This window comes from Nerophis ophidion, linkage group LG01, assembly GCF_033978795.1.
Source record: "Nerophis ophidion isolate RoL-2023_Sa linkage group LG01, RoL_Noph_v1.0, whole genome shotgun sequence".
NCBI lineage: Eukaryota > Metazoa > Chordata > Actinopteri > Syngnathiformes > Syngnathidae > Nerophis > Nerophis ophidion.
The window spans coordinates 51,071,779-51,098,360 of NC_084611.1; the positions used below are offsets into that span (position 1 = coordinate 51,071,779).

The 26,582-nt window shown below is 39.8% G+C and overlaps 1 protein-coding gene across 9 annotated transcripts in view; it reads left to right on the forward strand.

Moving 5' to 3' along the window:
* LOC133556490 (ankyrin-2-like) overlaps positions 1-26,582 on the forward strand; it is a 194,167-nt gene that overhangs the window by 49,084 nt on the left and 118,501 nt on the right. For 8 of the 9 annotated variants that reach the window (XM_061906518.1, XM_061906560.1, XM_061906535.1 and 5 more), the window contains exons 1-3: positions 2,311-2,448; positions 2,528-2,666; positions 25,131-25,232. In XM_061906518.1, the coding sequence (XP_061762502.1) occupies positions 2,321-2,448; positions 2,528-2,666; positions 25,131-25,232 (369 nt within the window). In that variant the 5' untranslated portion in view covers positions 2,311-2,320. Of the gene's footprint in view, positions 1-2,310; positions 2,449-2,527; positions 2,667-25,130; positions 25,233-26,582 lie in introns of those variants that run through there. The other variant, XM_061906582.1, reaches the window with a different exon arrangement.

Here is a 26,582-nt window from a genome sequence, read left to right on the forward strand (position 1 = left end):
AGCAGTGGCACAAACATTCATGTCAAGTGCAAGATTGTCAGAGACATTTTAAAACGAGCTATGAGTGCACTTCTGTGCATGATGTCACTAAGATGACGTATCAAAACAACACTAATTAAAGTGCACTTTTTGTACAGAATGCCACTACAATAGTTTAAAACTAATAAAGTGCACTTTTATGCATGATGTCACACACGATATTTCAATAAGTGTCAAATAAAAATGAGCTGCATAAGAGGAAATCAAATAGTGTTTGTCCTTCGCTGTGTGGTAGGTTCCTGCGGACGTTATCTGCTTCTGTTGTTGACTTTTTATTCATACGGTGTTGATGTGGAAATGGTTGCCTCTGGATTTTGTGGGCGTGGCACCGAACAGAGATGTTGACATACGGAGTTTCAAGCACTCTTCATTCTCTAGCGGTTGACTTTTCAAATGATGCTACATATTAGCAGTAATACTACTTTTTGTAGCAACGCTTTGGCCCCACACTTGACAAATTACGGTTGTCTGTTCAACATATTCCCACTTGAAGCCAAACCACCGCCAGACGATGGACCCACTGTTTTTTGCTTGGGAATGAATTCTTCCTTGATTTGTTACCAGATACGCACCTTCTTTCTCTCGTATTACCATTCGCACCGCTCCATTAGCATCACAGCTAACGTTACCCATGCCGCTACCTCTCTGCTTCGCAAGAGCATATGACGTTGCACGCGTGACAGTATGTGACGTATGTAAGACGGTGTGCTTGCTGTCTGTGAGAAGGAGAGACAAGAGTGAGAAGAGCCTGTAGTGTAATGCCCGCAGCTAAAAGCAACTGTGTGACATAGGAGTGTAACGGTACACCACATTTTCGGTTTTGGTACGTACCTCGGTTTAGAGGTCATGGTTATGTTCATTTTCGGTACAGTAAGAAAACAACAAAATATAATTATTTTGGTTATCTACCAAATTTGCAAAATCTCCCACCAAAAATATTTTTCTTAGCGGAATATTTGATGTGAAGTAATCAGAACCTTGGATAGGTCAATAATTCATAATAACATTGATTTTGATTCATTATTATGTTTTGAGCAATGACAGTTTGAAAGAAAAAAAAACAGCCTTGTTTTATTACAACATTGCAACTTTTTGTAAATTACATTTCACCTTCAAGCTTTTTTATTTCTTTTTTGTTATGCTTTTGTTTATTTTAACAGTATTTTTAGAATGTTTCGTGGGCCATTAAAACATTAGCTGTGGGCCGCAAATGTCCTCTGGGGCACACTTTTGACACACCTGCTATAGATGATAAAAAATAAAACCTGATAAATCGATGAGTAAAAGACAGAGTCTGGCGACGCATGCTCGTTTACCATAACTCTCTCACTCTCTCTTTCTCTGCTCCTCTCTCACGAATGCTGCTGCGCGCACAATGTATTTTGTTTTTAACCCCTTTTAACCCTGAACATACATTGTTAATCAACGCAACCTTAACTCAAAATGCTAGCATGCTAGCAGCGACCGGACTAGGATAGACTGACCATACTTCCTCTTTTCACCGGACATTTCCTCTTTTGCGGGGCTGTCCGGGCGGAGTTTCTTAAATGTCTCAAATGTCCGGCATTTTGAGTATTGTTTACGCTACTTAATATGTCTGTCTGCAGACTCGTTTGGTATACCTCCGCATCAAACCGAAAACCCCAGTACCAAAACGGTTCAATACAAATACACGTACCGTTACACCCCTAGCGTGAGAACATATACTCCAATATCACCATATAGTCATTTTCTATATCGCACAGAGACAAACCCGCGATATATCGAGTATATTCCATGTATCGCCCAGCCCTAGATGGATGAATGGGTGGAGGAATTGGGAAGAATGTCAAGCGAGGGCCCTTTCGACGCTGCTTGCAGCTTTAATTTTGTCATCATTATTGTTATTATTATTTTTTTACACAACGGCAGAGAGATTAGCTCTGGCAGTAGTTTGACTGTTGGCTAGCAGCCTCACTAAACCCCTTACACACACACACACACACACACACACACACACACACACACACAACTGCATTACAGAAGACACATTTTAATGCCACATCTGTTCACATGGAGACCGGGTCTCATGTACATCTGGACTGGGTCATTCCGCGTGTGTGTGTGTGTGTGTGTGTGTGTGTGTGTGTGCGTGTGTGTGTGTGTGTGTGTGTGAGAGAGAGGATGCATAATGCCTGAATGGATGAGTCTTACTGTCATCATTGCCCGCCCCTTTTCGGTCATGATGTCCTCCTCTCACACTTGATCACATGAATGCTTCCCTCGCACTCTGCATGAGCAGATGTGGACTTTTTCCTTGGAAATCCAAGTAAAGGACGAGTGGAGGCGCGGCTTTGTCGGATTTTGCAGTTACGGTCACTTAGCGCTCAGAATTCTTGGGTTTTGTGGTCTTAAGTCGGAGTCATTTAGGTGAGAAGTTTTGGACAGTCCTTCAGTAAAAGACCTTGAGATTTGAAAGGTTCCTCTAACTTTGTGGCACGTTGATTAGGTTTTGCGCCGACATGGCCCACGCCGCCGCCCACTTGAAGAAGGCGCGGGAGCTGGAGCTGCATCCAGACTACAAGGCGTTGCAGAAAGCCAGAGAGCGGCGGCGGCGCCATCGGGAGAGAGCGGAGCGGAAGCGGCAGGTAAAACAATCGAATTGCGTCCAAATCCGGACGGGCTTTGATTGGGTTTGTGTTTCAGTGGTTTCTAATTGGCCTGGAAGGTCCCACCCGAGTATTGTTTTGGGTTTGTTCTCTGTGGACTCGTAGTTCATCTACTCCAGAATCATCATGGACAGCTTGCTGCAACATGCACGCATTGTTGTGTATCAGTACTAAAGGTTGTCTATGGATTGTCTAGTCCGAGGGTCGGCAACCCGAGACTCTATTTAGCGCTGCCCTGGTGGCTCCCTGGAGCTTTTCCAGAAGTGTATGAATATTTTTTTGTTTTAATAGCTGAGATAGGCTCTAGCACCCCCGCCACCCTGAACAGGACAAGCGGTAGGAAAATGGATGGATGGATGGTTTGTGTAGGACAGGGGAGTCCAAAGTGCGGCCCGCAGGTATTTTTTTAACGGCCCTTAGCACATTCTAAAAATACCAATAAAAAAATAAAAAAACAGGACTTCCGGTTGGCGACAAGATGGAGTAGTCACACTTTTTCACACTCCCGCATATTTAACTCATACTATTCAGTATAGCTCGACTGATTGCAGTAACTGCTATCAACGTTATTATAGTACTAATACCTTACCGAGCTGAACGAGAAAATGTCTAATAGAGCCAAAAGGAGGAGCAAAAGAAGGAAGACTTGGCGGCAAGCACCATCATGGCTACACTAACTACAATGCTAACGGACCACAAGACTTCTCTCTCGTCGGAGTTTAACTCCGCCTTTTCCAAACTCAACACCACGCTAGATTGTATTCAGTCCACACTTCTGGAACACCAGAGGCGCCTCTCCTCACTAGAACTGTTTGCCGACACGACCAGCCAGGATATGCTGGCTATGGACACCAAGCTAACATTTGTAACTGAGGAGAACACGAGGCTAAAAGCTATGATAATAGACTTGGAGAAGTGGTGGTGTCCCTCGACGCGGAGAAAGCCTTTGATAGGGTCGAATGGGAATATATATTTGATGTGATGGGTCGGTTTGGTTTTAATGAAGATTTTATTCTTTGGGTTAAACTTTTATACTCGTCCCCTGTAGCTTCGGTACGCACAAATAATACACTGTCCTCCCCAGTTTTTCTTAAAAGAGGTACCAGACAAGGTTGCCCGCTGTCTCCATTACTGTTTGCTATTGCGATAGAACCCCTTGCACTTTGGCTGCGCGCGGAGAGGGGCTTTAAAGGTATCACCCGGTCGGACACGTTGCACAAAGTGTCGCTTTATGCGGACGACTTGCTCCTATACATCTCAGATCCTGCTAGCTCACTCCCAGTAATCTTTAACATTTTGGAGCGGTTTGGCACACACTCTGGCTACAAACTTAATTACCAAAAAAGTTAACTATTTCCGATCAATTCCCTAGCTAAACAGTTACCGCGATCTTTAGCTGCATTCAAATGGGCACATGACGGGATCCATTACTTGGGACATGCTCCGGGGAAATTTTCTACCCCTAGTTGAAAAAATGGAGAAGGACTTTGCCCGCTGGTCTGTTTTACCATTATCTCTCGCTGGCCGGATCAATCTTATCAAGATGATCACTCTGCCTAAATTCCTTTACCTTTTCCAACATATCCCCATATTTATTACTAAATCTTTTTTTGATAAATTAGACAAATCAATATCCAAATTTTTATGGGGGGCCGGATCGGCCCGAATCCGCAGGTCGGTCCTACAATCTCCCAAATCTGAGGGAGGGCTTGCACTCTCTAATTTTAGACAGTACTATTGGGCGGCTAATGTACAGAAACTCCTATACTGGATGGATGGAAGCTCTCAGACCCTCCCGGCCTGGGTATCCCTTGAAACGGCAATCCCACACTTTTCATTACGTTCTTGCTTATGCTCACCACTCCCTTTTCCACTTAAACTTGAAGGCGCAAACACCATTGTATCGATCTCCTTGAAAATTTGGATACAGCTAAGGAAACATTTGGGTTTTCAGGGCCCATCTATTTTGACTCCGCTACTTAAAAAACAATTATTTAAACCTTCCCGTACCGACTCCGCATTTATGACCTGGCACGATCACGGTATCAACACTGTGGAAGACCTCTATACAGACGGTGTGTTCTCATCCTTCGCTGAACTTTCTTCCAAATACGATTTGCCAAACTCCCACCTTTTTCGTTTTTTTCAGGTGAGGGACTTCGTAAAGAAGCAGTTCCCACACTTCCCAAATCGTCCCCCGGAAACTATTATAGATACATTGCTATCTCTGAGCCCAAATCATAAAAAATGTATCTCTGTGATATATACCTCCTTAAGCTCAGTTGCTCCAAACTCTTTATCAGTGATAAAAGCCTCGTGGGAGAGCGATCTTAACACCAACATATCTGATAAACTCTGGAACTCTGCCCTGAAACTGGCCACTCCTCCTCGATTTGTGCCCGTCATGGTCTCATCCAATGCAAAGTAATCCATAAAATTCACTACACTAATGCAAAACTATCCAAAATCTACCACACTGTTAGCAATACCTGTAATAGATGCAAACAATCTCTGGCTGATCATGTCCATATGTTCTGGTCCTGCTCTAAATTATGTTCCTTTTGGGAGGACATTTTTAACACTATCGGAAAGGCATACGGTCAAGACTTTCCCTCCAACCCATTGTCAGCCATTTTCGGCATATGCCCTGATAACACATGCCCTGTACCACTAAAACGCGCTGTGGCTTTTACGACCTTGCTGGCCAGGCGACTGATCTTGTTCAATTGGAAGCTGGCTCACCCCCCATCACACGGCCGTTGGATTAAAGAGGTTCTTTACAATTTAAAATTGGAAAAACTTAGGTTTTCACTAAATGGCTCTGCTCAAGTGTTTGAAAGTTCATGGAGTCCTTTCTTACTGTATGTCAACTCTCTTGACTTATGTCCAGATGCAGATGAGGAATAATCTCCCTTTTATTTAGTATTATTATTATTTATTTTATTTTTTTCTCCCTTTCTCTCTCCTTTTAGTCTCTTTCTGTTTTTGGTCTTGTATGGGTGTATGTGTGAATGTGTGTGTCTTTGTCGTCTTACTTGTTGTTTGTGCCATGTGTCCCTGGTTGGTTCGACCTGAGTGAGGTGGGTGGGTAGTTTTAGGGGTAGAGGTATGAAGAATTCACTGACTTTAAAATTGTACTGTTTCGACTTGCACCTTTTTTCTGTATATGTGAAAAAGTCAATAAAAAATAGTTGGATTAAAAAATAAAAAACAGAAGAAGTGGTATAAAAGAGTAAACAGGTGAAATGTGACAAGAAAATGTTGCAATGTTTACTCTAATAACACAAAGCTGCCATGCAGGCTGTTATTTTCTTTAAAAATAATAATAATTAATCAAAATCAATGTCACATTAAATATTCCACTTTGAGATATTTTTGGGGGAAAATGTTGCATATTTTGTTTGCCATATAAAAAACAAAGTTGTTGTTTTTTTTCTAAAGAAGGGCCTAATAAGAACAAACAAAAAACAAACAACAATAAAAGTTATAATTGACAGATGAATCTGAAGTTGATCTCAAGACGATTGTGTTTAAAGTAAACAGTAAAAAAAAAAAAAAGGTTTTTATTTTTAACCAGTAGGACCCTTTTGGATCCCAAATAGTTTTAGTGCATTTTTATTTTTGTGTCATTGCTAAAAAAATAATAACAAATTGAAATCAATGGTGTTATGTGTTAACATTTTTAGGGCTCCAATTATTCTATAATCTCAAATATTCCACTTTAAAATTCTATTGGGGGAAACTATTGCATATTTTGTGTTTTTTTTCCATAACAAAACGGGGTTTTCTTTGACGTAAAGGGCTTACAACTTAAATCTTTAAAAACGTTATATTGACAAATAGACCTAATGTTGATTTAAAGGTTTAAACCTTGAATAACAATAATACAAAATAATGACACATTTTAAATATTTGTTTTTACCAAAATCCTTTGGGGTCCCTGGGATCAAGCCTGAGTGGAGGTTTAAATGTATATTTTTACACATAATGTATTGGTTTTTGAAATTTAAAAAATATCAAAATACTTTGATTTTTCAGTGTGCCGCCCTCAGTGGAAAAAGTTTGGACACCCCTGGTGTAGGAGGACAAACTTTCTAGATAGGTAGATGGATAGGACTTTATTGATTCCTTCAGGAGAGTTCCCTCAGGAAAATTAAAAACATGCCTACCTGATTAAAGGATTTGGCGAACGCAAAGTTTTGTCCTGCTAATTTTGGCGGTCCTTGAACTCACCGTCGTTTATGTGAACTGTGACGCAATAGTTTGTTCACATGTACAACATTCTCCGCCGCCGCCACGGAAAGATGCGTTTTATGCCACTCTTTCTTCATCTCCTTTTGTCCACCAAACGTTTTATGCTGTGCGTGAACGCACAAAGGTGTTGATGTTATTGACTTGTGTGGAGTGCCAATTCATTTTGATTGTAGGCTAACGTAGCTAATATAGAAACTTACATCATGCGTTGCCCTAATTTTAACACTTATATAGGACTTTTAAAGTAATTTTAATAGTAGGCTAATATAGACACTTACATCATGCGTCGCCTTCATTATAACACTTATTTAAGACTTTTAAAGTCATTTTGATAGTAGGCTAATATAGACACGTCATGTGTTGTCTTCATTATAACACTTAGAAAGTCATTTTGATAGTAGGCTAATATAGCTAATATAAACACTTACATCACGTGTTGTCTTCATTATAACACTTATATAAGACTTTTACGGTCATCTTGATAGTAGGCCAACAACGACACATCATTTCCTACTCCTGGTCTCATCCAGAGGAAATGAAGGATTCACACAAGTATTTGGTTCTCTAATGTACCCTAAAACTGAGCTTAAATGAGCATTTAAATGCTGATGCTTGAGTGTCGGGCAGTGTGAGTTGAATCCTTCATGACAGGACTGACAAATCTGTATTACAGATTAAAGCCCTTTCTCAGTCATAGCCACCGTCGTTTGGAATATGATGCACTTGCTTGCGTCTACATACAGTACAGCAGAGGTGGGACTAAGTCATTGTTTTGCAAGTCACAAGTAAGTCTCAAGTATTTGCCCTCAAGTCTCGAGTCAAGTCCCGAGTCAAGACACGCAAGTCCCGAGTCAAGTCCAAAGTCAAGAATAGAAAGTCTCAAGTCAAGTCTCACGTCCTGCATTTTGAGTTTCGAGGCCTTTCAAGTCATTTTAATCACAGACTAATAAATTTACACAGATTGTGTATGTTTTTAAAATGCTGTATTTATTTATTAAAACCAAGTGCATTTGAAATTGCAGGAAAAAAAATTGTGCTGACATTGCAATTCATGATAGCACTATTAACCAGTCATTTTAAACATTTAACTCATTCCTTTACAGAATAAACACATTTGGAAAAAAAAGTTAAACTGTACTTATTTGCACAAAAGTGTTATCATTGTATTTCCATGGAATATTGCATTGTAGCTAGTTCCACAGCAGTTTTTATCCTGTTCTTACCTTATCTCGTTGATCTCATCTCATACTGTTTGTGTGTTTATGTCTGCATACACATGAATAACAAAACAAATACATGAAATTAACAATGAAGAGAGTCGTACTTTTTAGATGTCAGGGTCCTATGCAATATGTACACATATTCTTAAGGTAGTGTACATTTTAACTGACCTTTATTTGACTATGTTTGTCTTTTTGTAGATGGCTAAAATACGCGGTGCTGCTGACCGCCGTCTAACGTTATGTGACTGTGTGTGATACGTTCCTAACGTAACGTTATGTGTAGGTACCTCATGCAACCCTGCTTAAAAAAACACTTGACAAAAAGTATGAATAAGGTAGCAAACTGCAGTGGATGCAACAGATTGCCGTGTTTGCACTGACGTTATAACCGTAGACATCTTAAAAGTAGACGCTGCATTGGCTGCTGTGACGCGAGCAATTTGGCCGCCATCTTGAAAAGGTGATGAGGAGCCGGCGAGCAGCCTAAACAGACAGCTGACAGGTACAAAACAAAGATGCCGGGCGGTGTTCAGCGTTTTTCTGTTAAAATGAGCGGACTGTTGAAAATAGGAATTGGGGGATTACTTTTCACAAGTAAGATTTAACATTAACGTACTATTGCCTTCCGCCTGATTGTAGCTGAGATAGGCACCAGTGCCCCCCACGACCCCAAAGGGAATAAGCAGTAGAAATGGATGGATGGATGGTTGTATTTTCGTCGGGACCCAGGATGGACCGCTCGCCTGTATCGGTTGGGGACATCTCTACGCTGCTGATCCGCTTGAGATGGTTTCCTGTGAACGGGACTCTCACTGCTGTCTTGGAGCCACTATGGATTGAACTTTCACAGTATCATGTTAGACCCGCTCGACATCCATTGCTTTCGGTCCCCTAGAGGGGGGGGGGGTTGCCCACATCTGAGGTCCTCTCCAAGGTTTCTCATAGTCAGCATTGTCACTGGCGTCCCACTGGATGTGAATTCTCCCTGCCCACTGGGTGTGAGTTTTCCTTGCCCTTTTGTGGGTTCTTCCGAGGATGTTGTAGTCGTAATGATTTGTGCAGTCCTTTGAGACATTTGTGATTTGGGGCTATATAAATAAACATTGATTGCATTGATTGATATTTTGTGAAAAGAATATTACCACAGAGTTGTGAAGGAGCAAAGATCTTGTATATTTGTATGTGAAAATCACAAAGAAATCTTCTGGGGGAGGATGACGCCCCCACAGGTATTTGGTTTACAAACTTTCAGCCCCACCTAAAACAAAATTCACCAGTCACCAAAGATTTTTTGATGCATTCTCATTTTAGGCAAAATATAAGACAATACTTTCTCAACACTATGTATGTAACCAGGAATAAGTCTTCAAGTAACAATAATCAAATACTAAAATTGTTGGGTAAAACAGAATTTAGTTTTATTCTGAATCCAGTCAAACAGATTGGTGGTTTTAGCTGATATAAAAACTTACAGGTTAAAGTTAAAGTACCAATGATTGTCACACACACACTAGGTATGGTGAAATCTGTCTTCTGCATTTGACCCATCCCCTTGTTCACCCCCTGGGAGGTGAGGGTAGCAGTGGGCGCCCGGGAATCATTTTGGGCGATTCAACCCCCAATTCCAACCCTTGATTCTGAGTGCCAAGCGGGAGGTAATGAGTCCCATTTTTATAGTCTTTGGTATGACTCAGCGTGTTAATATATGTTTATGTTTAAGTATTTGGCGCATTTATCCAAAGTGACATCCATAAAAAATACATATAAAACAATCACAGTAAACATGATCATTTAAGGGAAGATTGTAATACAACATATCAATACAAAGTGTCAAGGCAGAATAAACTATCTGCTGCTGCAGCAACAGAGATAGTCTATAGGTCCCTAAGATACATACATATCTAATGTATTCATACATTGTTTATGTAGAATATATGCATGTATATATAACCTAATCATATTGTTTCTTGAATTAAAGAATAGCTGACCGTTTTTTCCCCCTTCTCTGGGATTATATTCCCAGTATTGATCTGGGACGTCTGGTCACTTATAGCATATAGAAATATTCTATTACTGTTAAGCAAACTATGAATAATAAAACACACCAAAACATGTGTCCTTTTATCATAGTTACATGTATGACGAAAATCAGTGGTTTTTAGTGAGGTAAAATGAATTAAATGCGCCGACTGTTCATTGCCATCTATCCATCCATCTTCTTCCGCTTATCCGAGGTCGGGTCGCGGGGGCAACAGCCTAAGCAGGGAAATCCAGACTTCCCTTTCCCTAGCCACTTCGTCTAGCTCTTCCCGGGGGATCCCGAGGCGTTCCCAGGCCAGCCGGGAGACATAGTCTTCCCAACGTGTCCTGGGTCTTCCCCGTGGCCTCCTACCGGTTGGACGTGCCCTAAACACCTCTCTAGGGAGGCGTTCGGGTGGTATTCTGACCAGATGCCCGAACCACCTCATCTGGCTCCTCTCGATGTGGAGGAGCAGCAGCTTTACTTTGAGTTCCTCCCGGATGGCAGAGCTTCTCACCCTATCTCTAAGGGAGAGCCCTGCCACACGGCGGAGGAAACTCATTTCGGCCGCTTGTACCCGTGATCTTATCCTTTCGGTCATGACCCAAAGCTCATGACCATAGGTGAGGATGGGAACGTAGATCGACCGGTAAATTGAGAGCTTTGCCTTCCGGCTCAGCTCCTTCTTCACCACAACGGATCGGTACAACGTCCGCATTACTGAAGACGCCGCACCGATCCGCCTGTCGATCTCACAATCCACTCTTCCCTCACTCGTGAACAAGACTCCTAGGTACTTGAACTCCTCCACTTGGGGCAGGGTCTCCTCCCCAACCTGGAGATGGCACTCCACCCTTTTCCGGGCGAGAACCATGGACTCGGACTTGGAGGTGCTGATTCTCATTCCGGTCGCTTCACACTCGGCTGCAAACTGATCCAGTGAGAGCTGAAGATCCCGGACAGATGAAGCCATCAGGACCACATCATCTGCAAAAAGCAGAGACCTAATCCTGCGGTCACCAAACCAGAACCCCTCAACGCCTTGACTGCGCCTAGAAATTCTGTCCATAAAAGTTATGAACAGAATCGGTGACAAAGGACAGCCTTGGCGGAGTCCAACCCTCACTGGAAATGTGTTCGACTTACTGCCGGCAATGCGGACCAAGCTCTGGCACTGATCGTACAGGGAGCGGACCGCCACAATAAGACAGTCCGATACCCCATACTCTCTGAGCACTCCCCACAGGATTTCCTGATGGACACGGTCGAATGCCTTCTCCAGGTCCACAAAGCACATGTAGACTGGTTGGGCAAACTCCCATGCACCCTCAAGAACCCTGCCGAGAGTATAGAGCTGGTCCACAGTTCCACGACCAGGACGAAAACCACACTGTTCCTCCTGAATCCGAGGTTCGACTATCCGGCGTAGCCTCCTCTCCAGTACACCTGAATAAACCTTAACGGGAAGGCTGAGGAGTGTGATCCCACGATAGTTGGAACACACCCTCCGGTCCCCCTTCTTAAAGAGAGGAACCACCACCCCGGTCTGCCAATCCAGAGGTACCGTCCCCGATGTCCACGCGATGCTGCAGAGACTTGTCAACCAAGACATCCCCACAGCATCCAGAGCCTTAAGGAACTCCGGGCGGGTCTCGTCCACCCCCGGGGCCTTGCCACCGAGGAGCTTTTTAACTACCTCAGCAACCTCAGCCCCAGAAATAGGAGAGTCCACCACAGATTCCCCAGGCACTGCTTCCTCATAGGAAGACGTGTTGGTGGGATTGAGGAGGTCTTCGAAGTATTCCTTCCACCTATCCACAACATCCGCAGTTGAGGTCAGCAGAACACCATCCGCACCATACACGGTGTTGATAGTGCACTGCTTCCCCTTCCTGAGGCGGTGGACGGTGGTCCAGAATCGCTTCGAAGCCATCCGGAAGTCATTTTCCATGGCTTCCCCGAACTCCTCCCATGTCCGAGTTTTTGCCTCAGCGACCGCTGAAGCCGTTCACCGCTTGGCCTGTCGGTACCTGTCCACTGCCTCCGGAGTCCTATGAGCCAAAAGGACCCGATAGGACTCCTTCTTCAGCTTGACGGCATCCCTCACCGCCGGTGTCCACCAAGGGGTTTTAGGATTGCCGCCCCGACAGGTACCAACTACCTTGCGGCCACAGCTCCGATCAGCCGCCTCGACAATAGAGGTGCGGAACATGGTCCACTCGGAGTCAATGTCCAGCACCTCCCTCGTGACATGTTCGAAGTTCTTCCGGAGGTGGGAATTGAAACTTTGTCTGACAGGAGACTCTGCCAGACGTTCCCAGCAGACCCTCACAATGTGTTTGGGCCTGCCAGGTCGGTCCGGCATCCTCCCCCACCATCGCAGCCAACTCACCACCAGGTGGTGATCGGTAGAAAGCTCCGCCCCTCTCTTCACCCGAGTGTCCAAAACATAAGGCCGCAAATCCGATGACACAACTACAAAGTCGATCATGGAACTGCGGCCTAGGGTGTCCTGGTGCCAAGTGCACATATGGACACCCTTATGTTTGAACATGGTGTTTGTAATGGACAAATTGTGACGAGCACAAAAGTCCAATAACAAAACACCACTTGGGTTCAGATCCGGGCGGCCATTCTTCCCAATCACGCCTCTCCAGGTTTCACTGTCGTTGCCAACATGAGCGTTGAAGTCCCCCAGTAAGACAAGGGAATCACCCGGGGGAGCACTTTCCAGTACTCCCTCGAGTGTACCCAAAAAGGGTGGGTACTCTGAACTGCTGTTTGGAGTACCCACCCTTTTTGGGTACGACTGTTCATTGCTCCTGCCAAATTAATTGCACTGAGTGGAGCGGATCACCACTCCAAGATGGCGGCCGCGCGTCTTGTTTCCTCAGCGCCAGTAGCAGAAGCGCTCTATGCTGCGTCTACTTATAAGATGTTTATGGTTCTAACGTTAGCAGTGAGTTTACAGCCTCACTCATTTAACTACACAGCAAATAAAAGTCACGTTACTCAGCCAATAAACTTTAGCTTACAATCAAAACTTACCCTTCTTTGTGCATCTTTAAATGTCAAAAGAAATTGAATTGTTGCGTCTACATATTCGAACTGCATGTTTTGCATACGGTAATTCGTTTTTTGTTGACCAAGTCGTAGTTTTTATACCCGAACGAAACCAACTTTGGCATATTTTTTTCTCAATGGCGCGTTGTTTGAGAATTATTCTTCCTTGGTTTTCCTGCAATTTGATTGGATGAAAGCTGTGGGACCAAAACAACAGTACTAATTTGATTGGCTGTTGTACTGAGAGCATACAAGCTGACGGGAACAACACGCAGACAGACACAAGTACAAAATGAAAGATACGGAGCACTCCTGAATAACTTTTTAATCTTTGGGTTTCGGGGAAAGTAGCAAGTCATGTCAAGTCAAAAAGCTCAAGTCCAAGTCAAGTCACAAGTCATTGATGTTAAAGTCTAAGTCGAGTTGCAAGTCTCTTACATTTTGTCAAGTCGAGTCTAAAGTCATCAAATTAATGACTCGAGTCTGACTCGAGTCCAAGTCATGTGCCTCGAGTCCACACCTCTGCAGTACAGTACAGTCTACATACAGTACAGTACAGTCTACATACAGTAAAGTACAGTCTACATCAGGGGTGTCCAAACGGAAAAATTTAAGCATGCAGGGGCCCTTTTGATATTTTTCATTTTAAACCATAACAAAATATATGGATTTTTTTTTTCCTTAGGGATCCTGGGGAGCATAGAGGGTCTCACTCACTAAAATGTTAAAAATAAGTCAAATTATTATTATTATTATTTTTTATTTAATGCTTGCAGTAAATCTCTTTATCAACTTGAGGTTGATATATAGTAAAACAAATAAGGTTTTATGCCTTTTCTGTCAAAGACAACTTTGTTTTTTATAGTAAAACTGAAATATGTAGTATTTAGATGGATAGATAGATAGATGGATAGTACTTTATTGATTCCTTCAGAAGAGTTCCTTTATTTAGCAATTAAAGCCCTCCAAGATCAATAATGCAGGACACCATTGATATTAATTATTAAATAGTTTTGAGTAATCACAGTGAAAAGTTAAATAAAATCCTACTTAATATATTTGAGATCCGAAAGGTTCCCCACTCATAAAGTGATACATTTTTTTTTATTTTTTTTTTTACTTTTAACACTTAAATTTCAAGATCAACTTCCGATATATCTGTCGATTTTAAGTTTGAACTATTATTTTGTTTGTTTTATGCTCTTTTGTCAAAACGTTGATGTTTTTATATGGCAACCACACAACATATGCAATATTTTTTCCACATAAAACATTTTAAAGTGAATTTTTTTTAAGTAATTCATTATAACATAGATTGTTTTGTCCTTTTTATTTTATGGAGCAATGGGAAAAAAAGAAAATAAAGACAAAAGGAAAAAAACACAACTGCCTGCATGGCAGCTTTGTGTCAACATTGCCACTTTTTCTCATTAAATTTCACCTCATTCCACTTTTTTAAAATGTTTTTAAAAAATTCTGCAATACTATCAATTTTGCAATTTTTGCAGAATGTGCGGCGGGCCGGTAAACGATTAGCTGCGGGCCGCAAATGGCCCCCGAACCGCACTTTGGACACCCCTGGTCTACATACAGTACAGTACAGTACACCCCTCCTCATTCAATGCCTTTTCTTTATTTCCATGACTATTTACATTGTAGATAGTCACATCCAAACTATGAATGAACTTATGTGGAGTTATGTACTTCACAAAAAAAGGTGAAATAACTGAAAACATGTTTTATATTGTAGTTTCTTCAAAGTAGCCACCTTTTTCTCTGATTACTGCCTTACACACTCTTGACATTCTCTCCATGAGCCCCATGCACACCTGTGAAGTGAAAACCATTTCAGGTGACTAACTCTTGAAGCTCATGGAGAGAATGTTATCTCTGCATGTAATCGCTTGCCGTGAGCGAAAGACGGTGCTGTAGCACCGACAATAAACCTTGATTTTAGTGCCTGCTTGGGTTTAATGAGAGCAATTAAACACAAAACATTGCTGTCATGACTTATTATTATAATTATTATTGTCACTCCCTTAATTCTGGTTCAACACCCCTGGGTTTGTGTTTTCTTGATTGCCATGGGTGCTGATTATTTTCACCTGCCTCTGATTAATGTCCGGGCAGTTTGAATGTCCGGGATGAGTGGAATGTGTTGATGTTGGAATGGTTTGAATAGGTTGAAAAATGTGGGAATTGTGCAACTTGGAAAAATGTCCCATTCATTTCAATGGGAACTTCCTGGAAATTAGGGAATTTTGGGAAAAGCGGGATTTTTTGGGAAAATGATTAGGAGCATTAATGTCCTGAATGAGCTGAATTGGTTGGTGTTGGAATTGTTTAAATTGGGCTATAAATGTTGAAGAAGTAACATTTTAATTGAAGAATGGTATTACGGAATTTCGGTAAAACTGGGAATTTTTTTCTTCTTTTTTTTAATCCCGATTAAGAGGAATGTTTTGACGGTAGAATGGTTGAAATGTGTTGAAAAATGTGGGAGTAGTCGCCAGAAAAAAAGGGTGGAAATAAGGCTTTGGAAAAACCAGGAATTCTGGAAAATCCCGGAAATGTTTTTAACTTGGAAAAGGGGGAGTTTAAATTACCAGGATGAGTGGAATGTGTTGAAGGTGGAATATTTTCAATAGGTTGAAAAATGTAGAAATGGTGGACGTTTGAAAAATGGCCAATTAATTTTGATTGGGAAAAATGTGCCGGGAAACCAGGAATTCTGTAAAATCCTGGAGTTTTTTTTAACTTGGATAAGGAGAAGTTTAAATTACCAGGATGAGTGAAATGTGTTGAAGGTGGATTGGTTTGAATAGGTTGAAAAATGTGGAAATGGTGGACGTTTGAAAAATGGCCCAATTATTTTGATTGGGAAAAATGTCCCGGAAAACCAGGAATTCTGGAAAATCCTGGAATTTTTTTGAACTTTGAGAATGAGTAGTTTAAATTACCAGGATGAGTGGAATGTGTTGAAGGTGGAATGGTTTGAATAGGTTGAAACATTTTGAAATGGTGGAAGTTTTAAAAATGGCCAATTCATTTTGAATGGGAAAAATGTCCCGGAAAACCTGGCATTCTGAAAAATCCTGGAATTTTTTTTTAACTTGGAAAATTGGAAGTTTAAATTAACAGGATGAGTGGAATGTGTTGAAGGTGGAATGGTTTGAATAGGTTGAAAAATGTGGAAAAGGTTGACGTTTGAAAAATGGCTACTTAATTTTGAAGTGGAAAAATGTCCCGGAAAACCTGGCATTCTGAAAAATCCTGGAATTTTTTTTTAACTTGGAAAATTGGAAGTTTAAATTAACACGATGAGTGGAATGTGTTGAAGGTGGAATGGTTTGAATAGGTTGAAAAATGTGGAAAAGGTTGACGTTTGAAAAATGGCTACTTAATTTTGAATGGGAAAAATGTCCCGGAAAACCTGGAATTTGGGGAATTTTTGGAATTTGACAAGAAAACGCCCGCAATTCCCAAATAGGCTGATCAGTTTGAAGTTGGAACAGTTTGTCGGGTGAAAAATGTGGAAGGTAGAGCGTGTCAAAATCTGGAGAATAATAATAATAATAATAATAATAATAATAATAATAATAATAATAAGTTGAATAAATAGATTAATTTTGGTGAATAAAACCATGTAAATGTGTGATTGTTTGGGGCATTCACACAATAAAATATATAAATTCACATAGAAATATAACCATTGAGTTAGTCAATTGTAAATAACTCTCAAACTTTTATAGTTCCCTGCAAGATATCCAAAATACTGAAACCTGACCTGAGTGGTGGGTCCAGGCCTGACCTCCTGCGCACTATTATGACTTTTGGTGTACTCAGAGAGTCTCTCAGGCCTTGCCAGTCCCAGCCAAGCCCAGCTGTCACGCAGCCTAGGCTCACACGGCGGCAGAGGAGACGGCCTGAAAGTGTAAAAATAACCGAGAGGAGAGTAATCGGTATGACTGCGGTTGTTATCATTGGAAGGAGGGTCAGCATTGGTAGAGGAAGAGGAGGCAGGACCGGACCTTGGCCAGAACACCACCGTTACGATCCAAAACACGCCCGAGGAACCGGAGGCTGAGAGCAAAACGACATTTGACGGAGCGTAGGAGTTATCAAGCGTTTACCGGGAAATGGGACTTAAGTGGAAATACTTGGACAGGAGTACTGCTGGTCAAGCTGGTCCAAGGTTCTCCAGCTGAGCACTGAGGTGGGGATCTGGTCAACATGGGCAACGCTGCAAATTGTGTGGCCTGCAGAGCAGATAAAAGTTCAACATCTTGCAGTGAAAAAGACTTGAATGCAAAAAGGAACATCTATGGGTCTAGTGAGTCTCTGGTAAGAAACTTCTCCTTAGACAACTGAACACAGTATTGACTTCAGTCTACAGGTGTGTCCATGTCCCACTGTGTGTATTTACTTCAGTCTACAGGTGTGTCCATGTCACACTGTGTTTTTTAAAACTTTCTTGCAACTACGGACCACCAGCGTCTACAATCAGGCCCAATTTTTTAATTTGTTATTTATTTATTTATTTTTTAAATCTGTCCTGTTTAGCCACTCAGACAAATCATATTGTTGATGTAGGAGAGGGGTGTCACACTTGTGTTCGTCAAGGGCCACATTGCAGTTAGGGCTGCTCTTAGAGGGCCACAGTGAAAAATATATGAATTTGCTTATACATTTGAATATTATATATATATATATGCAGACTATGTGGTGTGTGTATATATATATATATATATATATATATATATATATATATATATATATATATATATATACTATGTAGTGTATATATATGTGTATATTTATGTATGTATATTAGGGGTGTGGGACAAAATCGATTCGAATACGAATCGGATCGTTTACGTTGTGCGATTCAGAATCGATTCTCATTTTTAAAAAATTGATTTTTTAAAATGTATTATTTAATTTTATTTTTTTTTAATCGATGCAACAAACCACTGCACAGCAATACCATAACAATGCAATCCAATTCCAAAACCAAACCTGACCCAGCAACACTCAGAACTGCAATAAACAGAGCAATTGAGAGGAGACACAAACACGACACAGAACAAACCAAAAGTAGTGAAACAAAAATGTATATTATCAACAACAGTATCAATATTAGTTATAATTTCAGCATAGCAGTGATTAAAAATCCCTCATTGACATTATCATTAGACATTTATAAAAATAAAAAAAAGAACAATAGTTTCACAGTGGCTTACACTTGCATAGCATCTCATAAGCTTGACAACACACTAAAATAAGTCATATTTTTGGTTCATTTAATAGTTAAAACAAATTTACATTATTGCAATCAGTTGATAAAACATTGTCCTTTACAATTATAAAAGCTTTTTTTTTTTTTTTAAATCTACTACTCTGCTAGCATGTCAGCAGACTGGGGTAGATCCTGCTGCAATCCTACGTATTGAATGAATACAGAATCCTTTTGAATCGGAAAAATATCGTTTTTGAATCGAGAATTGCGTTGAATTGAAAAAATCGATATATTATCGAATCGTGACCCCAAGAATCGATATTGAATCGAATCGTGGGACACCCAAAGATTCACAGCCCTAATGTATATGTACGTGTATATATATATATAAATATATGTGTATATGTATATATGTGTATATATGTATGTGTCTATATATATATATATATATATATATATATATATATATATATATATATATATATATATATATATATATATATATATAAATACACACTTGTGTGTGTGTGTGTGTATATATATATATATATATGTATTAATGCACATGGTAAAAAAAATCTTTATATTATACAGTGAAAATGGGCAATTCAGTCACTGGAAGCGAGAATCTGGTATTTTTTTAGTTCTTGTTAAAAGTGGTGGCGCAGACCGCTGGACTGCGTGTAAGTGGTGCATGTGGACTTCGAGAGTGGTGTACAGAAGAGTAATGACTTCATCTGCCTGATCTAATTTAGTAATGCCAGTTGAAGTGTTGCACAGCAGGGTGTTTTTCCTGTGGCTGCATCAAGATCATTACGTCTAAAGAGCATGGAAAGTTCCGGTCGGCAGATAACCAAGAATTTCTCTTTGAGACATAGGTTGCATCTTTGACTGCAACCGTGTGGCGAGGGTATGCACCCGGCAAGCTACTTGCAAAATGCTAAGCTACAAGTTACTCTGGTTTAAATGTAGCTAAGCGACAGGGGAAGCTATGCTCAGAGAAATGTAGCGAGCCACACGGCAAAAGTAGTTTTCTACCTTTAACGGTACTGTTCCCTCGCTACAACACAATTCACTTCACACGGCCTCGCTGTTTCACTGATTTTTTTCTGTTTGTGTATTTGTTTACAGGGTTGCGTGCTTTTTTTTTTTTTTTTTTTTTTTTCTTACAGCGTATAATTGCACATTGTGTTCTGCATCCTGATTCGCTAAAAGGAATGTAGACCAATGTCAATCAATCTTCTTCATGCCATGTGTCCTGTAGAGTGCATAACGTGTGCTGTGGTGGGGGATATAATCCTGAACACGTTTTTAATATGGATGAGACAGGTTAATTTTGGAATGCACCTTTATAATGCAGGACAAAGTCAAAAGCGCTGGATTTAAGGCCGAAAAAGATTAGATTAGATTAGATAGTACTTTATTTATTCCTTCAGGAAAATTTAAATGTTCAGCACAATCCCATTCAAGATCAGACAAATGTTGAAGGGAGACAGAACAGGATCGCTGACAGGTCTGCCGGCTTCCAGCGCCCCTTACAAAAAAGGTGAGATACAGGTAAACAAGTGGGGGGAATGGGAGAATTAAATAGAAGATTAAAATAAAATTAAATATAATAAAAAAATCGGTCTAAGCCTGGGCCCTGGAGAGGGGGTCCAGACTGAGGCCAAGGGAAAAAATAACAACTCATAGCCATAGTACACATTCCTCTCACATGTGTGTAAGAGGGAAACATCAAACATCAAAGAACACAAAGGACATAATAGACATTAAAGCAGCGGATACAACCAGACACTTCTACATACAGCTATGAACAAAAAGTAAAAGAAACATATACATTGTGGTGGCCTCTGCGGTGTTCCATGCCATCGACCGCTGGGGTGGAGGGAGCATGGCCAGAGACAGGAGCAGACCCAACAAATCAACCAAGAGAGCCGACTTCACTCTCGGCCGCCAACCAACTCTCGGACAGTGTCCAGTCCACATGGATGAGCGAGGATACGTCCAAGGAGACTGGGGTGATGGTGTGACTCTGGTTATGCGTGGAAATGCTGCAGGCTTTATGATAAAACCAGGCGTATTTATAGGTCAACAAATCCTAAAGCCCTAGGAAACAGGTTTTGAGCTTTGGTTTCATTCTTTAATACAGAAGTGTACTGTATATATATATATATATATATATATATATATATATATATATATATATATATATATTTTTTTTTTTTTTTATTGTATTTTTTTTTTAGCAGCATATGTCAGCATGTGGCCCCACTTTTAACTCTTTTTTCAAACGCTTATTTACAGTAAATCATTAATCTGACTTAGTCAAATGAATTGTCTTAGTAAGTCAATATTTACTATGTCAAAATAATGACATACTTAGTATCTCAGGTAACTAGAACTGTTTTGTGTTTTGTTTTTACTTTACAGAAAAAATATGGAGGTGTATATCGGAAAAGACAACCAAAAATTGTAGGCTTGTTCACGCGACGAAGCCGGCCTACTTCACCACAGTCTGTAGTCTATTGATGAGATTAGATGGAGACGACAGGCCATGTTACACTGTTCCTTATACCCACCCAGCCCCTTCCCCGTTTGTCCGCCTGTCTCGGCCAAAGCCCCCTTGGCCCTGGAGACAAATCCAAACACTGCTGTACTTATTTTTTTAAATCCACAAAGGTTTGAACTTTGAGTGTTTAAACGACGGAAATGTGAGAAAATGTTAACCCCTGTCCGAGAAGAGTTTATAGAGTATGTGGTTAGGGCTTTAACAACATAAAGAGAATGAAAAACATACAGTATACTGTACAGTACTGTTTAAGAAAAAACTTAATATTTAAAAAAAAAAACACCTGTAAACTAAAAAACAGCCTGCAAATTTAAAAAAACATATAGTGTAGATGAAAAAAAATATAATGAACAAAAACTAATTTTTTTAATAAAAATTCTACTACACAGGTTTCACTTAAACCTGGTATTTTTTGGAACATAAACGAGGAAACATTGTATTTTAATCTATATACATGTATAATATCAATGTTATTGTAAGTGAGAGTGTACAAATATTACTATTAACTGTCATTTAGCTGTACTGTATGTATTTATCTACTTTAGTTTGCCTTTTCTTTGGCACACCCCTGTATAATAATAAGTGTCCCTCTGTCTCTGACTCCCTCCTGGTCATGTGACATGAGTGACTGTTATGATTTGCTTATTATGACCCGCCTCATCTTGCTTCCAGTTTGTAATGCAAAGGTGATAAACTCCAGGCCCAGGGGCCACATCTGGCCCGCCACATTATTAATGTGGCCCGCAAAAGCTTTGAAAAATGTGTTAGTTCTTTCTATTTTGTCATAAAAAATATATACACTTTTTGCATATCTTTTAAAATGTCATATTATCTAATAATGCAACAAATATAATACTATCTTACATTTCAAACTTTTTTTTGTTAAAATAAAAATGATAACAAATATGTGCTTGACTTGTGATTTCAAAGCGTTTTTCCATCTGACTGTACACTGTAAAAATAACAACACTGTGGAAATTACAGTTAAAAAAAACAAAAACGGCAGCTCAGTTGCTAGGATTTTGTCGTATAAAAAGTACGAGACCCTTTTTCCATTTACAGTAATATGCTGTAAAAAAGAAAAACACACCATAAATTTTACAGTAAAACTGTAGCGACTGAGCTGACAGGTTTTTTTTTTTTTTACTGCAAAATCTAAAGAGTTAAAAATATATTTACAGTGTATAATCAAATGCATAGGCATTTGTATGATAATAATAATACCTTGAGGTGAATCCTCATACATTTATATCCATAAATTATTAACAGTTATAAATTTACAGAAAAAAATGTGTCTGGGGGCACATATGTATGTATGTATGTATGTGTATATATATATATATATATATATATATATATATATATATATATATATATATATATATACACACACACACACACGCATACACGTGTGGTATTTGGACCTTAGCAGATCAGGCCCTTCACAAGAACCACAAGCAAACATACCTTAAAGAGACATTAGGGCGGGGGTCAACAACCAGCGTCTCTGGAGCCGCATGCGGCTCTTTAGCACCGCCCTAGTGGCTCTCTGGAGCTTTTTCAAAAATACATGAAAAATGGAAAAAGATGAGAGGAACATTTTTATTTTGATTTTAATATGGTTAAACCTCCCTAATTGTTATAAAGGACACTGTTTATGTTAAACATGCTTCACTGATTCGAGTATTTGGCAAGCGCCGTTTTGTCCTACTAATTTTGGCGGTCCTGGAACTCACCGTGGTTTGTTTACATGTATAACTTTCTCCGACTTTCTAAGACGTGTTTTATGCCACTTCTTTTTCTGTCTCATTTTGTCCTCTAAACTTTTAACATTGTGCATGAATGCACAAAGGTGAGTTTTGTTGATGTTATTGACTTGTGGCGGACTAATCAGACACTGCATGACTGCAAGCTAATCAACGTTAACATGCTATTTAGGCTAGCTATATGTACGTATTGCATCTTTATGCCTTATTTGTAGCTATATTTGAGCTCATTTGGTTTCCTTTAAGTCCTCATAATTCAATTTATATCTCATGACACACTATCTGTATGTAATATGGCTTTTATGTTTGTTTCGGCTGTTGTTTTGTATTTTTGGTTTGGTCCAATATGGCTCTTTCAACATTTTGGGTTGCCGACCCCTGCAATAGGGAAAAATTATAGTACTACCTTAAACGCCACACTTTATGCTCTGTTCTTATGAGACATGTCCTTGCTGGTCCACCAGTATTACAAGTAGGTGATGCAATAGGGAAAAATTATAGTACTACCTTAAACGCCACACTTTATGCTCTGTTCTTATGAGACATGTCCTTGCTGGTCCACCAGTATTACAAGTAGGTGATCCAGCATCAGAGGTGTCATACTGTGCCTTTAAAACAAGCTAAAGAGTACATATTGAAATACTCTGTGGGGGGATAAAAAAAACTATTTTGTAGCACATTGGAAGAGTTATATTTCTTAATATGCTTACCGAATCACAATGTGTTCATAAAACTGAAAATAAACTGGCATTTATGTGAACGTCTGGAGTGGTAGATGTGACCGCAGATGTAAATAATATGAATCACGTCTCCAGAAATAGTCCATCATTGGTCAGGGACACCCTTGAAGTTGTGTTAGTTAGACGCTTAGAAGGACTCAGGTTGTCCTCAGGAATGTTTATGGATGCTCCATAATCCAGGTCAGAGGAGAAGACTATACGCCTCCATGTGAAAACTACCGGTATATAAACCACACCCAGAAAATATTTTTCCATATATTAGCAGCGCTGGACTATAAGTTGCAGATATAAACATTGTGAAATGAGTTATTTACACCTGTAAATGTTTATTTACATACCTTAATCGTTTCCAAACAGTGTCTGTAACACGGCAGTAAAACGGCTGATCAAATAAAACAGAGGTCATGGTCATGGACCCGCTAGCTGCGCATGAATTGATTAACGTGGACCCCGACTAAAACAGGTTGAAAAACTTATTTGGGTGTTACTATTTAGTGGTCAATTGTACGGAATATGTACTGTATTGTGCAATCTACTAATAAAAGTTTCAATCAATCAAAAAAGCTAGCTCTCCAATCAGCTAAAGAGACTCAAATAACGCCATGGTGACGTTTTGGTAAATTTACCAAATTGAAACAATAATAATGTAAGATAATAAAACTAACATAGACACTTGTAAACGTGCTCGCGTATTAGCTAATGCTAACGACGCTCGCATCATTACATTATGATAGCAGGTACAAATATGCATGAAAACACTCCTACAGACATCACACATAGGACGGTTTAGTAAGTACAAATTGTTTTAGTTGTATTGTAAAACTTAAAAGCGTTGCTTGGAGTGATGAAGGAAGAATCCATACGAGTAGGAACGCTATGGACGGCTTAAAAATGGAACAGCACTTGTATTTCAAGTTGAAAGCTCAATCCAAACAGAAAGGCAATGCGAACTTGTTCAAAAGATGGAGCCATAGCACAAACACACCTATTCAGTGCTTCTATTTTTTTTTAACTATTTACAATATGGCCGTCAGCGAAGAACAATCCGAAAATTAGCTATATTGTAAAAATTACTAACATTGCTTGGAGTGGCGAATGAAGAATCCTTACGAGTAGAAACGCTATGGACGGCTCAAAGACAGAACGGCACTTCTACTTCTAGTTACAAGCAGGAATTTACATTCACTGCGGTGTGCGTACCTGCCTAAAGAATAGCGCCATAGCACCAACACTAACAAGCCATTTATGTGTCTTTGCATGTGTTTAGGGAAGCATATTTACTTTATGGCCGTCGGCAAAAGAAAATACATGAATTAGCTGCACCTTTTTATAAGCCGCTGGGTGCAAAGCGTAGGAAACTTTTTTTATTTGTATTTCTTTTTTTATAAAAAAAAATGTTGTGCATGTTTGAGTTTGACAGTTTGTGTGTTTGGTTCAGGTTATTACGTTTAGCGAAACAGGAAAATTAGACAAATTCACGAAAATAGCACAACCGATGTGGTTAAAAAGGTTCTCTTGTGTACGCCAATGAAACTGATCAACTCACTCAATCGCTTTCTCTCCTTACAGTCGGACAGCAACACCAGTTTCCTGCGGGCGGCCAGAGCTGGAAACATCGATAAAGTCCTTGAATTCTTGAAGAATGGTGTGGACATCAGCACGTGCAACCAGGTAAGGAAGGTTCTAAAGCGACTAGTCAGAAGCAAAGCCATTATTATTATTACAGAGAATTGTTATGATTTATTAAATAGGTGAGGCAATTTCTGCAGGCATTTCATGTGAATGCTGAAGTTGTACTGAAATCCTGGATGGTTTTTTTTAAGAATTGTTGGAGTAGAGCACACAATATTTTGAAGTTGGAACGGTTTGAAATAGATGAAAAATGTGGGAGTTGTGGAACTTTGAGGAATGTCCCATTCATTTCAATAGGAATTTCCCTCCAAAATTAGGGAAAAGCGGGAATTTTTTTTGAAAATGGTTTCAAACTTGAAAGGTCTGAAAGAGTTGAAATTGTTGGTGTTGGAATTTTTGAAATCGGTGGAGTAGTAGTAACATGTTGAATTGAGAAATGGTATTACGGTTTCCTGGAATTTCGGGAAAACCAGGAATTTTTCCAGTTCAAAAAACAACTTTGTTTTTTTGTCCTAATTAAGAGGAATGTTTTGACGGTTGAAGTGGGATAAAAATGTGGAAGGAGTAGTCGCCAGAAAAAAGGGTGGAAATAGGGTTTTGAAAAACCAGGACATCTGGAAAATCCCCCAAAAATGTTTAACCTGGATAAATGTAGTTGAAATTTCCAGGCTGGTGGAATGTGTTGAAGGTGGAATGTTTTGAATCAGATAAAACATGTGGGGCTTGTGGAACTTTGAAGAATGTCCCATTCATTTCAATAGGTATTTCCCCAAAATTTTGGAAAAGCGGGAATTTTTTTGAAAATCGTAAAAAACTTGAATGCTTTGAATAAGTTGAAATGGTTGGTGTTGGAATTTTTCAAATTGGTGGAGAAATGTTAAAGAATTAACATTGTCAATTGAGAAATGGTGTCTCGTAATTCCTGGAATTTGGGAAAAAAACGGGAATTTTTCCAGTTCAAAAAACAGCTTAGTTTTTTTGTGCTAATTAAGAGGAATGTTTTGACGGTTGAAGTGGGTTCAAAAGTGTGGAAGGGGTAGTTGCCATAAAAAAGGGTGGAAATAGAGCTTTGGATCAATGTACATTTCCAGGATGGTGGAATGTGTTGAAGGTGGAATGGTTTGAATCAGATGAAAAATGTTAATTTTGGCAAAAGCGGGAATTTTTTAAAAAATGGTAAAAAAAAAACTGAATGGTCTGAATGAGTTGAAATGGTTGGTGTTGGAATTTTTCAAATCGGTGGAGAAATGTTGAAGAAGTAGCAACATTTTCAATTGAAAAATGGTATCACGGAATTCCTGGAATTTGGGGAAAAATGGAAATTTTTCCAGTTCAAAAAACAACCTTGTTTTTTGTGCTGATTAAGAGGAATGTTTTGACAGTTGAAGT